Source organism: Chaetura pelagica, unplaced genomic scaffold (genome assembly GCF_000747805.2).
Source record: "Chaetura pelagica isolate M959 unplaced genomic scaffold, ChaPel_1.0 scaffold2276, whole genome shotgun sequence".
NCBI classification, from domain to species: Eukaryota; Metazoa; Chordata; class Aves; order Apodiformes; family Apodidae; genus Chaetura; species Chaetura pelagica.
In genome coordinates, this window is record NW_009953713.1 from 12,515 (window position 1) to 25,335 (window position 12,821).

Sequence of the window (12,821 nt, forward strand, 5' to 3'; positions counted from 1 at the left end):
GTGGGGAAAACCTGGCCCCGGTACCGGAATCCTTCTGGTGTCACTGTCACATACTCTATCCTGTGAGGAGCAGTCAATGCAATCGTGTCAGGAGACCAAACCCCAGGTAAGGGGAGGCCTGATTTATGGGGATACTGACAGAGCTGGAAGACAAACTGGCAGCAGTAACTGGAGGTGTGGTACTGAGCTGCTGGGCTTGCCTCTCCTTTACCTTGGTTTGCCTCGAGGCTGATATCCCAAGAGGAATTTGCCAGGTAGATCTTTACAGGCACTGATAAAGTAGGGAATAAATGTTGGCTTCTCTTTCTTGGTCTTTATCAGCAGCTCTTCCAGCTTCTAATTTGAGAGAGAAGGAAGAGAAATGTTCAAGGAGAACCTGCATTTTTAACAAAAGACAGAGCCCTCAGGTATCTCCCCCCATGCTGTGCTCAGCCTTTCTCCCCCACAGCCCCAGTGCCACAGATCCACCAACTGCACCACTTCTGCAAGGGCTTGGTGCTCAAATGTCAGCAGGTCACAGAAAGCCAACACCTTCAGTGGTATCTGCTGGCAGGGCAACCCTCTGCTGCTCTGGCACACCATGCCCCCATGTCCTAACTCCACTGCTCTGAGACAGAATCCCCCTGAGACCTACAGCTGGAAAGTGACTGCCCACCTGGTTAAGAGTTGAACTTAATGATCTTAAAGGTCTCATCCAACCAAAATGATTCTATGAGTCTAAGTAACAAGAGAAAGTCAGAAGCTCAGTCAAGCAGCAGCTCATTCCAGACTCAAAGAGTTTATGACCTCTACTGAGACAAAGAAAATTACACTATGCTCCTCTGTCTCCCACAGAAGCTACCACAGCCCAGGACAGTCTCACAGTCTCACCTTCTTGTCTCCACCGTTGCAGTCCTGATAGTATTTGTGATTCAACAGGTCTCTGGCAAAAGAAGCCATTGGCTGGACATAGCGAGCGACAATTTCATCCAGGTCTTCAAACTCCTTTAAACAAATATTTGAAGAGGTATTTAGGGTATGTGATAAGGGAGTTTGATCCTAGTAAGCAGCTCTCAGTCACACAGTGCACAGCAAGGCTGGGCTCTGAGTAAAGTTAAAAGAGCTGAGCATTGTCTAAGAATCTGAAGAGCTGCAATGGAAGTTGTTCTCCAAGTCTGAAAGCAGCTGCAGGGACTGAAAGGCTGTGTCAACCTGCCCCTGCCAAATAGGTTCTTCTCCTTCCCCACTAGGTACTTCCCAGACATGCTCTGCAGGGCTCTTACCTCTGTGTTAATCCAAAGTGTGGAGCCCAGGCTGAAGGCATTCTCCTTGCCCTCCTCTCGGACATCCACGTGCTGGTAAATCCCGTCGTTCACCTTCCAGGTGACAGTCAGGTGGTTCTCTCCTTTGCTGCTCGGCCGAATAATCACATCCCCTTGGTCCATGGTCTCCATCATCTTCTCAGCTTGCTTGAAGCTAATGTTGTGGAATGATGGATGAGCAATTACCCTCTTGATGTATGCTGGAGGACAAAGAGCAGTGTTTAGGCTTCCAAGAGGAACTGGTCTATTCTAAGTCTGTGTCCAGTTGTGCTGAAACACCCTGGTAAGGCTGATGTGACAAGGGAGAGAGAAATGGGACTCACTTGTTCGCTGCTGCTTTCTTTTCAGGTCTTCTTCCTGTTTGTGATCTGCTGCCTCTGAGTCAAAGTCATAGTAGGTGTCTTTGGGCAGTTTCCACTCATTGTTCTTATCCATCAAGTCTGAAGTCCTGCAGGTCAGGTCTGCACTGAACTTCTCAATGTCAATCTTCATAATCCTGCAGTGCACGGTCATTCCCACCTGCAGGAGAGGGGCAGGCAAGGCTGATCTGCCAGCCTGGCTGACATGGCAGCCTCCTGTGCTAGAGATATCTGTGGGGGTCACACTGCCATTAAGGAGGTACAAATTATCTCATGTGCTTCAAACTTATACAACCTTTAAGGGTGACCCTTCCAGACAAACAAAAAATCAACTGCATGGCCTATTAGGGGCACCTTTGCAAAGGTGTTAAACCTCTGTTTCATCATGTGATAAAAATATCTTTTAGATATTTAGTTTCTTTTAGAATCTCAGTCCCTGCCCTGAGCAAGATCAGTAACTTTGATGACCTCCACAAATGACCTGAAACAGAAGAAAAAGCTACAGGAGAGGAAAGGGACCCTTGCAAATCTAACAGCAGTTCTGTGAACTCTTTAGGGAGCCCAAAACAAAGGGCAGCTCTGCATTAGAATGCCTTCTGGTCTCCTAAACCCAGACTTTAGCCAGACTATAATAAATCCTCCTGCAGGGCAACATGTTAACTGATTAACACGGTTCCTACCAGCTGCCAAGAGAGATTTGCACTGGGGGGGAAGGACACTAACCAGATCTTACTGTTGATTTCAAGTCCTTAAAGGAAAAGAAGGTTTGAAAAGTCATTTAGGGAACAGTGTCATTAACCAAACTCTGAATCTTTGGTATTGGCTCTATGCTCTTCCAGCTTATGAGAAAATCCACTGCTTTCATACCTTCACCCTTTCTTCTGGCCTCTTGACCACCTTATCACTAAGGAATTTTGTTGGGATGAAGCCAGCGACGCCATTATCCAGACGTGTCTTCACTCCAATGGCCTGACCTGGGCAGGAACCACTGTCAAAGTGGTTCCAAACCTTGAGCAAGGCAAAGAGAAAATTCAGCTTGGAAACAGAACAGCCCTGGTAGCTCACACTCAACCAAGTCTAAAAGCTGTGTCAGCAAAGTGGTGCAGCCAGCAGAGATATGTGGAAGGGCAATGGGCAAAGGACTTCCACGAACATCATCCAGGAATGCAACCTTCCTCCTGTGGTTCTGCTCAGCTTGTGGGGCTTCTCAGTCAGGAAGGGCAGAACATTTTTAGAGCCTGACCACAGGCCTGCAGCTAGGGCTGGCTGCTAATGAATGCTACAGGGTTTTTAAGTCAGGGATTAGCTAGGCTGGAATTCAGAAGTGTTTAGAAGAGACCTCAAGTACAGCTGCATGAAGCAGCAGGGAGTCCACATAAGTTCTGGAAACTGAGAAGGTGGCAGAACAACCTTCTGTTCTCAGCATCATGGGCAGTTTCTCTGTGTAAAACCCAGTCCTAGAACACAAACCAGCCTGTATTGTGTATTTGCAAATAACTGGTCAGCTCAGCCTCAGGTCCATTTCACCCCCAGCCCAGTTCACTAAAATCCATAATCTATACTGGGGCAACTAGTCAGAAGTGGAACAGGTATTTACAGCCAAAGGCCACATTCAGGTTGGGATCCTGGGGCACTGCAGACACAATCTGGGCTCTTATCCCTTGGCTTCCAAAAATCCTACAAAACACTCAAGCCTGCCAAAAGCAGACTGTTGACAAAGGCAGGTCCATGAGGAGAAGGAGCCTCACCTCGCTGAGCTCTGGGAAGTTATCCTGCTGACAGAAAGGACACTGCCAAAGGCCAGTTTCGTCGTTCCGTATCGCCTGGTCGTAGCTCTCTCCCTGAGGCCTCCTGTGGGCTATCCCAGTCACGTTGCAGATGATCATTTTACCTGTGGTGTGATGGGAGAGAAGGAGGAGAGAATAAAAAACCAAAAGTCAACTGCACGGCTGGGCAGTCCCCTCATCTAAGGTAGTTGTGCATGAAGGTGTCAGGAGACTCCCCAGGTACTTGAACACCTGCTTCACATACACACAACAGCACCATCCCAATATCACCCTCACCACAATCCCTCTGCCCCACCTTTCCCCATCCTAAGACAACTCAGGATGACAAAAATCAGGGATGTAAACAGGGATATACCTATATAAAAGGTCTCTGGAGTCTCTTTGGTCAGCATATTGAAGACCTCTTCAGTGTTCGGGGAACGGTACGGTGTCCTCAGGTCCTTGTATCTGCAGCTTAGCTCAGCTCGGATGTCATACAAAGTGATGTGCTTGTCACCATAGCCCTGTGTGGCATTCAAAGGTGATAAAGCCATGAGCAAAGCAGGAAGGAGTAGGAAAGGCAGCACAAGATAGGGAAGAACTCAAGGAGCTTATCAAACAGCAGAATCAAAAGGGAGGGATGCACAGAGTTCCATCCAACTGTGGAACTCGGTCATAGCATGTTGAGGTCAAAAGTACCAGTATGTTCAGAAAACAGATCACTTCAGGGAGGAGAACAGTTTAAACAGTCTAATTACTGTCTCCTGCCTCCTCCCTCCCTCTGTCCCAAGTGTACTTTCTGCAGGCATTGCCTACATGCCCTTGTCAGACACTGAATACTCATCATGGCTGTTTACACACTTTACGACAGCAACAGCTAAATTCAGTTCCTAAAAAGGAGAAGGGTCACCAGCTACAGAACACAAGAAACTGAGCGGGACAGCAGAGCTTCCCGTGTCTCAGCACCAGGAACCCCCAGCACACCTGTCTTTCCAGTTCTTCAGCAAATGCATCAAGATCCAGGTCTTTCAGACGTTCAGGGTTTTCCAAGATCTCCTCTAGAGCTCCTGCAGGATTGGCATCCTCTGCTGACTCATCATACTCCAAGGCATCCACTGCCATTTTTCTTGCCCATTCATAGGTTTCAGGATGGACTCTGGACCCATCTAGGACCTCAATGTAGGAATCGGTACTGAAATAAAACCAAAGCAACATTGAGAGAAGGTCTCTCAGGGTTTCAGAGTCACCTCCTTCAGCTCAGTAATAAATCACACTGCTGAGCACCAGTACTGACCACGTGGGGCTTTGCCACCACTGCCCTCAGTGCAACAGCCCACTCTGAAATGAATCCTTCACTGCCAAACCAAGAGCAGCCAAGGCAAGACATACAAACTGCAGCCTTCAGCTCCTGCACCCACAAAGATACGGGCAGGCACTGTGGAAGATCTCCAGATGTGGTCACTGTGTGCTAAAGCTGCTCTACCAGCACACAGCTCTCTGCAGCTTCCCTCCTCACACAAATAAAGTGTTGCCAACTGGTAGGGCAGCCTCCAGCATCCAGCTCTTTGGAGGAATCTACACTTTGTACCCTGTGTATCAGGGATTTTATCCTGCAAGAACCAGGCACCTCGTGGGGTTAGGACTTGGCCAGGTGTCCTTTCCCAGACTGCTTTTCAAAGGCAAGGAGGACACTGCCCTTGAGAAAGCACATTCCCAACAAGTGACTCCTCTCTGCAGTCAGCTGGAAATTTAAAAACCAGGTTACCTCTGTCCTCCAAACACACATCTCTTGTTTAGTTACCAGTAACCTTGTGCTCTCCAAACTTCCCAGCACTGCTACTAGTTTAGGAGGAAGCTGAATCGCCAAGTTATGCCTCAAGTTGGAAAAATAAAATACTGATGGTAGGACTGGGCAGAAACTAAGCAAAAGTGCACAAGGGTAACTGACAGACATGCATGATGACTATGTTAAGGAACAAGAGTTTTTATTTAGTTCCCCTTGACCACAAAGGGTCTTTCAAACCACAGCAAGCTGCATAATTCATGTCCTGCAGCTCGCATTGCTGCACGATTTTGGCTGCCCTTAAGAATCAGATTAATAACCAGCAATACCTGAACTTGGCCAGAAATCAGAAGGGCCACAAAGAAACTGCTGGGAACAGAGGCTCCAGGGAACAGGATTGCCTCAGCCTGTCACTCCTAACTCCACAGCCTGTAGGACACCAAATGCAACCCCACACCCACCTGTCGCCCAGTGACGCCGTGTCAATTTTGATGAAGCCAGCACAGTTGATAAACACCTTGGGTCCCATGTGGCACATTGTAACCAGCTGGGTCCTGTTCTCCAAACGTGTGTTGTTTTGTTTTAAGATCTGGAGAAAAAGGTGACAGGGTAAATGCTGCTATTCAAACACAAGGGTTCTCCAGGAAAAGCAGAGGACTCACACTGGACACCACGGTGTGCAAAGTATCTGACATCATCAAACCCATCACAACTTATAAACTATTGTCCCCTTCCTGTATCTCAACATGGTATGAAAGGGGATGGCTCCCCAGGGAACAGCTCCAACTCTCTGGAAAAATCTTGGCTTTTTGCCTTGTGTTTTCTACAGTACAGAGGAACCTTGACACCCTGAGAATGCATCTGTCCCTGTGGGTTCAGGAGCTAGCTAGGATTGATGGATCTGCTGAGTTTCTTGGGTCTACCAAGGACATAAGACCATGCACAGACTCAGGGTCGGTGCAGTGAAATAATACATCCCAAAGTACATGTCAACAGAGCCATCAGCTGCATCTGGAACATGAGATGTGCTCCTACAGGCCAAGGTGCATGTTAGTGATGCCCTGTTGTGCAGGCAGGGACAGAAGCCTCCTTACCTTTAGCAGATGAGTGCCTTTGCGTGGTCCCAGGCCACAGACATACTGCAGCAAAGCCTGACTGTGAGGGTGGGCAATGGCCCTGTTGACATCCACTCCCACCTCGTTGACTCGGTTGATGAACTCGCAGTAGAGGGCATTGAGCAGGTCCTCCTTCACCACGTGCTCCTGGAGGAAAGGAGAGCAACACTTTGGAGATGCCTGCAACACTTTGCCATAAGCAAGCTGAGCTAAACAGCTCTTAGGAACTGTGCTGCTCCTCAGAATTACCCCTAAAAACAGCCTAAAGACTGAACAGCTAAAGTAGGCTGAAAAAAAAGGTACTGTAGAGCCTGAATATGGCATAGAACAGGCACCAGTTCAACTTGGGATACTTTTGTTTGACAACAAACTCTCCCAGGCCACTTTCTCTAGCAGAGAAGGATCCCACAAGGCCAAGTTACCTGCAGAGGGTGGAGTTTTAGGCAGAGAATGTCCTCGTCAGAGCTGCAGACCTGAGCAAACTCAATGAGCGGGTCCTGAATGCGGCGAGCGAGGGAGACGGCCTGACGCAGCAGCGGCGGGTAATCCCGGAACTCGTTCTGCAAGAGGCCAGGGAACCAGGGGAAACTCTTGACTGTGTGTTCACACTTTGTATCACAAGTGTTACACACAAAAACACATCAGACAGGGACTGGCACATGGGGAGGATTTGGTGCTCAGGGTAAAGAGAGAGCTGAGGTCAAAGGCTTCCAGGAACTCTGCTGCAATGAGGGATGGAACCACCCCGTCCACTCAGCTGAGCAAGATTCATTTCAGTCTATGTCAATGTCTGCTTTGTACATCTGCTGCTGCTGATCTCTTCAGGGAGGCCTAAAGAAGATGTTTTGCCTTGACCCAAAGATCAGCACATCACTAGCTAGACTGATTACACAAGGCAGAGGATGACTGAAGGCAGGGCCAGCACAACAAACGGAGGATGAGACAGCACAAATGAGTGACAGACTGAGGGATGGCTGGAATAACAGAAGGCTCACCTCAGACTTCTTGCTGTTCATGTAGAGGATGGCCAGCTCATTGTCCACCAGCTCCACTCCGACAGAGGACAGCTGCTGCCCCTGGTCCAGCTCATGAACAATTCTCTTTACATCCTCCATCAGCATCTGAGCATCCCTAGGGAGAGACGGCCAAGGGGATTGAGGGGGGAGTGCAAAGCTGGGTGCTGGAATCACTTGAGGGAGATAACCCCAGTGGGCTGCCTCACACCACAGACACAAAGGTGGACAGGCACGAGGAAAGGACTGCAGGGAGACTGGGGAGCAGGCACAACACAAAGACTGACCTGTTCTCACCCGCAATCGTCACCACGTGAGGCTTCTTGTTCAGGAGGAATTTTTTCAAGGTTTCAATATCCTGGGCCTGGAAAGGAAAGTGAAGCAGGTCAGAGTAGAAAAGTGAAAGGGTTTCTGTACTGAGCTAGCTACCAGTCCTGGGTTCCTATTTCATAGGGTAAATCCTCCCTCACTGCCATCCTGATCTGCCACCCTGAGATGAACATGGCTAAGTTCATTCTCCATCAGGCCCTGAAGCTCCTCACCACTGTAAAGTCAAACAGGAAGGTTCTGCAGAAGGAAGACTGATGGCCTCATGGTTTGGTGTTACAGGAAATTAGTGTAAGTAGGGAATGGAAGCCAAAAGCTTGTCCCAAGCTCCAGGAGGCCTCACAGCCTATTGCTATTATAATATGATTGGGGAAAGGGAGAAAGTTTCTGTAGCTGAGACCACAAAAGCTCACAAAACCCCAACAGAACTCAGGAATGGAGAGGCCCTGCCACTCCCTGTAAGAGCAGGAGAAGAGATTAATTTGAGTCTACCAGGAAGATACTGTTCTGCCAGAACAACTACAGAGTGGGAAAAGGCAGTATTCTTGCATGCAAGAGTGACAAGGCCTGAGCTGTGCTCAGGCTGCTCCTCTCCAGGAGACACAGGGGATGGCACAGTACCAAAAACAACATGCAGACATTCATCTGGAGGCACCAAGGCTCACCTTCTTTTCCCTCTCCTCCTCACGCCAGGCATTCCTTCTCTTGGTGAAATGTGGCAAGCGCAGGAAGTCTGTCACCTCCCCCTCCCCGTTCACCAGGGCACAAAACACCGGGTTGTCCCTGTGGGGGAGAGATTGCTCAGCCAGGGAGCACTGCTCAAGCTGAACAGGGATTGAGGGGAAACTCCTTTCCTCCTACCTGGCTGAGGAGAATGCAATGCCTAGCACCCGAATCCCCTTCCCTTGGTTTTCATCCATGAAATCATCATCTTCCTCCACTTGCTGATCGGGGCGGTACGAGGAAACCTTCAGCCAGTTGTACAGCTTCCTGCTGCAAGCCTGGGAGAGCAGGAGAGAGAAGTGAGACATCCACTGGAGATGGATGCTTGGCATAGCCCCTCTCTGGAAGGAAGGTCATAGACTGCTCAAGACATCAAGACAGTATATTCTCCCAGTCTTGGACCAGCTCTTTAGAACCACAAAGCTCATCTTCCCTCCAATGAGACATCTGCTCTTCTCGCCATCCTTGGGGAAGAACCAGACTCGGCTCCCTGACTGCCCTCTCCTCCTTCCCAAGAGCCTGCATAAGGCCTGTCAGCAGCATTCCCCATCCATCCCCTGTCTCACCTTCAGGACATACTCTTTGGCCTCCACTAACAGCTTGTTCTTCAACTCTTTAGCCATCTGCACGTAGAGGAACTGGTTGAGGGCCCGCTCGATGGCCATGGTTCGCTGCCGGTTCCACTCCTGCACCTGGTGGCTAAACTCATCCCGGTAATAGAACTGTTTGATCTCCTCAAAGTAGGTCTGGTCACTTCCATAACTGCCAGAAATGAGAGGTAAAGAATCAGGAGGGCTCCCAAGGCCTGCATGGACGCCAGTGCTGGCAGATTCCTGCGCAGGAATGTGACAGCAGCACCTCAGGCTCAGCGAGGTACTTGGAAAATGTAGAGAAGAGCCAGTCCTGCCATCACACACTCTCCCAGCAGCCCAAGCTGTGCTGCCAGACTGACTGCAGCTGAGAGCCACCCTGGCACCACAGAGAGGCCTGGTCAGTGCAACAGGAGGCAGTCCTCAGCCACTCCAACACACCCATGCTGCAGTGTGGCTACTGTGGCTACTCAGATGTGCAGGGAAATTAACATTTGTCTTCCTCAAAACTCCTACAAGCTCTGGGGTTTGCCTTCAAATGAGTGAGCCAGATGGCTTCTGAAGTTTTCTTTCAGATGAAGAAAAAAGCAAGACCCTGAAAGGCTGTTTGGCTTTAAGGTGCAGGAAGCCACCAGGCCATGACTTCCCAGAGCAGTCTGGGTCACAGAGGAGCTCTAGGAGCCCAGCAGCTCTGGAGGAATGAGCTCTGCCAAGACAGGGGTGGCACAGCCAGTGAGGACTCACCCCTCCACTCCTTTCATGTCAATGCTGATATCTATAGTGAGCAGTCCCTCCTCCTCTGCCAGGCTCATCTTCAGGAACTGGTCGTCTCGTAGCTCCTTCACAGGCTTGTTCTTCAAGTATTTAAAGGAGTAGGCATAGTGGGCTTCATCAATATCCTGGGAGAAGAGAGACAGTCAGCAATGCATGCAGGGCATCCATGAAGGCAGTCCCTTCTGTATCCCCTGGCAGACAATGGTTTATACTCAATATCCCCTCATCCCCATGCCTGCCAGGCTGCATTTTCTTCCCCAGCAGGACATAGTGGAATTTGTTCCCAGTACCAGAAAAACAGAGGTGGTTTCAGTAACTGAAAGCAACATCTTGACAGCAAGAATCAGGTCTGCTGAAATGCTTAGACTGAAAATGCAGTGTGATGCTGAGCTGGCCTCTGCAGCAGCTCAGCTCCCAGGCTGCTCTGAAGATGTATCCAGAGTTGCCACTGATATGGGAGAAGTTTTGAGATGGAAAAATGAGCGTTTGTGTGTTATTTAGATCCTTCCCTGAATTGACTCACTGAGTCTGAGCTCCCTTCCTTACCTTCTTCCCCTTTTTGGTTGGTGAAATGTTGACTTTGGCTCTTTCCTGGAAAGTCTGTCTCAGGACCTGCCTGACCAAAGGCTCCCTGGCTATCTGCAAAGCCACCATGTACCGGGCTCCTTCCAGCACAGCTTCAGGGCTTGGGAACTGACTGAGAGAAAAAAGGCAACAGGAAAGCTTAAGGCTTGGAATGCTCCTGGATCCCCTCCCCTGTGTCACATCCACAGGACCTCCATGAAAACTGCCCCCACACTGACCTACACACATAATCCTTGGCCAGCTCCAGGGGCTCTGCAGGGAACTGCTCTGTCTCGTGACGCTGGTAACTGTCTCGCAGATTCTCTCCAAACTGTTCAGGTGTCAGACCAAACTTCTTGGCCAGGCCATCTGGGGTGGGTGGAGGGAAATACAAAACAACACAAAACCAATGAGGAGGTTGCTTTTGTAGCTTATGCTGAGCAGAACTACTGGTCCTCCCTACAGGTATCATAGAATCATAGAATCCTAGGGGTTGGAAGGGACCTTGAAAGATCATCTAGTCCAACCCCCCCTGCCAGAGCAGGGTAACCTAGAGTACATCACATAGGAACGCATCCAGGTGGGTTTTGAATGTCTCCAGTGAAGGAGACTCCACAACCTCCCTGGGCAGGTAAGCTGTGGTAAAAGTGTGAAAGAAGCTGCGTGTGACAAAGCCCAGCCCTTACCCAGCCCAGCTGCCTGGCAGATGGTGTACATGTCCCTCCGGGAGGCCTGCTTCAGCTCAGGCCCCTTCTGCTCATCATCCTCAGCATCCTCCCCTTCACCTGTGGGAACAGTATCATTAGCAAGGCTGCTTTACAGAGGCATCCAGACAGCTCGGTGAGCCAAGAGCACAGTAAAGGGATCCAACACAACCTACATGGTGAAAGACTCTCTAAGTTCCACAAACGTATCTCAAAGGTCACAATAGTCTTAAAATTGTTCAGGGTTAGAAAAAGAAAAACACAAAATCATAGAACAGTCTCAGTTGGAAGGGATCTTAGATCATCTAGCTTCAAACCCCCTACACAGACAGGAGCACCTCCCTCTAGACCACATTGCTCCAAGCCCCATCCAATCTGCCCTTCAACACTTCCAAGGATGGGGCTTCCACAGCTTTCCTAGGCAACCTGGGCCAGGATCTCACCACCCTTATCTTCTCTTCAGCGGCACATTTTAGCAGTTGTAATAGCAGTATCTCTGGGTTGCACATTAACACACACATCAAGGTGGCTGATTTGGCCCCTGCCATGAAGGGTGGTATTAGTCCATCAGAAAAGCAGCAACTCGTGTGGCAAATTTTAAGGATTTTCAGAGATGTTTGGAAGACCTGGGACTAACCTGAGACAGAAGTGAGCTGAGATGTTCTATGCAAACAAACAGGCTTTTCAACAAACTTTCTTATTATTCTTTTGAACCAGGATTTTCAACCAGCCCAGAATTAGGAGACTAACAAATCCAAGGACAAACCTTCCTCCTCTTCCCCATCTTCCCGGATCCGCTTTTGCTTCTTTCTTGCAGCCTTGGCAGCATTCTGCATCTTGGGGATGTCTCTCCCATAGTACAGCAGGAAGTGGTTATACACATCCTTCAGCTCATCCATGGACTGCACATCCTTCAGCCTGCAGCAAAGCCAGCACGTTACACCCTGCTTGCAGCTCAGCCCTGCTCAGAGCACACAAGGAACCTGTGTTTTCTGGTATAGCTCAGGCAGAGGGGGCATTTGGGCTCATCTTCCAAAAAAATGTCTCATTACTGGCTTTGTGGGGAGGCTAAATTCAATGCACTGCAGAGGCAAGAGAGACCGGGGCTGTTTGGGCAAGTTATGGTACTTCTTAAGTAATTCTGCAATGAATCTAAGTGCCTCACAGCATCATACCTCTCCATGTCAGTAGTATCCAGGGCCCTTATTCCATCTGCCAAGGGCTTGTCTGGGTCAGCAGAGATCTGCTCATACTGGTAGGCCTGCATCTTCTCAAACAGGCGCGTCAGGTTCTGCTTGCGGATCTTCAGCTGGGTCCACTAACAGGGGAACAAAGACTCCCAGTGAAATGGACCATGGCTGTGTGTCACATCTGAATCCTCCCTTCCCAAACAGGGGATCCCAGGACCTTGGTATATTTGGTATATATTCATAAAAATCTTCATCCACACCCAAGCCCTGATGTGACATGAGTCTCATCTCAGAGATGGATTGTATTAACAGAAGAAAAATCAATCAATCAAGGATTGGCTGTAGAGAAGGAACCTGCACGCCTTGCAGGAAAGGTCACTACACAAAAGGAACTCAGGGAATAGGAAGACTGTTTTGAACCCCCTTTTGTCAGATATCCCCACATGATAGCAAACGTACAAAAAACCTCATGGATAAAAATGGTCTCAAGGTCTCCACAGTCAACCCAAAATCTGCTGAAAGTGTCAGGCTAGGTGGGAAGACATGTTAAATGTTGTTGGGATAACAAGCAATGAAAACATTCCTCACCTTCTCATCCCATTGCCAGACCCT

At 49.2% G+C, this 12,821-nt stretch overlaps 1 protein-coding gene across 1 annotated transcript in view; it reads right to left on the minus strand.

Annotated features, from left to right (window-relative positions):
* Positions 1 to 12,815, minus strand: part of SUPT6H (suppressor of Ty 6 homolog (S. cerevisiae)) — a gene marked incomplete at its 5' end in the record, with an annotated part of 15,894 nt that extends 3,079 nt beyond the window's left edge. Inside the window, 24 exons of the mRNA XM_010000402.1 lie at positions 1 to 60; positions 212 to 336; positions 871 to 984; positions 1,263 to 1,501; positions 1,625 to 1,820; positions 2,528 to 2,668; positions 3,409 to 3,551; positions 3,803 to 3,950; positions 4,411 to 4,618; positions 5,671 to 5,798; positions 6,304 to 6,471; positions 6,747 to 6,884; positions 7,320 to 7,455; positions 7,625 to 7,701; positions 8,330 to 8,447; positions 8,526 to 8,665; positions 8,954 to 9,149; positions 9,722 to 9,876; positions 10,298 to 10,448; positions 10,555 to 10,684; positions 11,002 to 11,100; positions 11,786 to 11,937; positions 12,195 to 12,337; positions 12,798 to 12,815. Of these exons, the coding sequence (XP_009998704.1) occupies positions 1 to 60; positions 212 to 336; positions 871 to 984; positions 1,263 to 1,501; positions 1,625 to 1,820; positions 2,528 to 2,668; positions 3,409 to 3,551; positions 3,803 to 3,950; positions 4,411 to 4,618; positions 5,671 to 5,798; positions 6,304 to 6,471; positions 6,747 to 6,884; positions 7,320 to 7,455; positions 7,625 to 7,701; positions 8,330 to 8,447; positions 8,526 to 8,665; positions 8,954 to 9,149; positions 9,722 to 9,876; positions 10,298 to 10,448; positions 10,555 to 10,684; positions 11,002 to 11,100; positions 11,786 to 11,937; positions 12,195 to 12,337; positions 12,798 to 12,815 (3,323 nt within the window). The remainder of the gene's footprint in view (positions 61 to 211; positions 337 to 870; positions 985 to 1,262; positions 1,502 to 1,624; positions 1,821 to 2,527; positions 2,669 to 3,408; positions 3,552 to 3,802; positions 3,951 to 4,410; positions 4,619 to 5,670; positions 5,799 to 6,303; positions 6,472 to 6,746; positions 6,885 to 7,319; positions 7,456 to 7,624; positions 7,702 to 8,329; positions 8,448 to 8,525; positions 8,666 to 8,953; positions 9,150 to 9,721; positions 9,877 to 10,297; positions 10,449 to 10,554; positions 10,685 to 11,001; positions 11,101 to 11,785; positions 11,938 to 12,194; positions 12,338 to 12,797) is intronic.
* Positions 12,816 to 12,821: the final 6 nt, after the last annotated feature.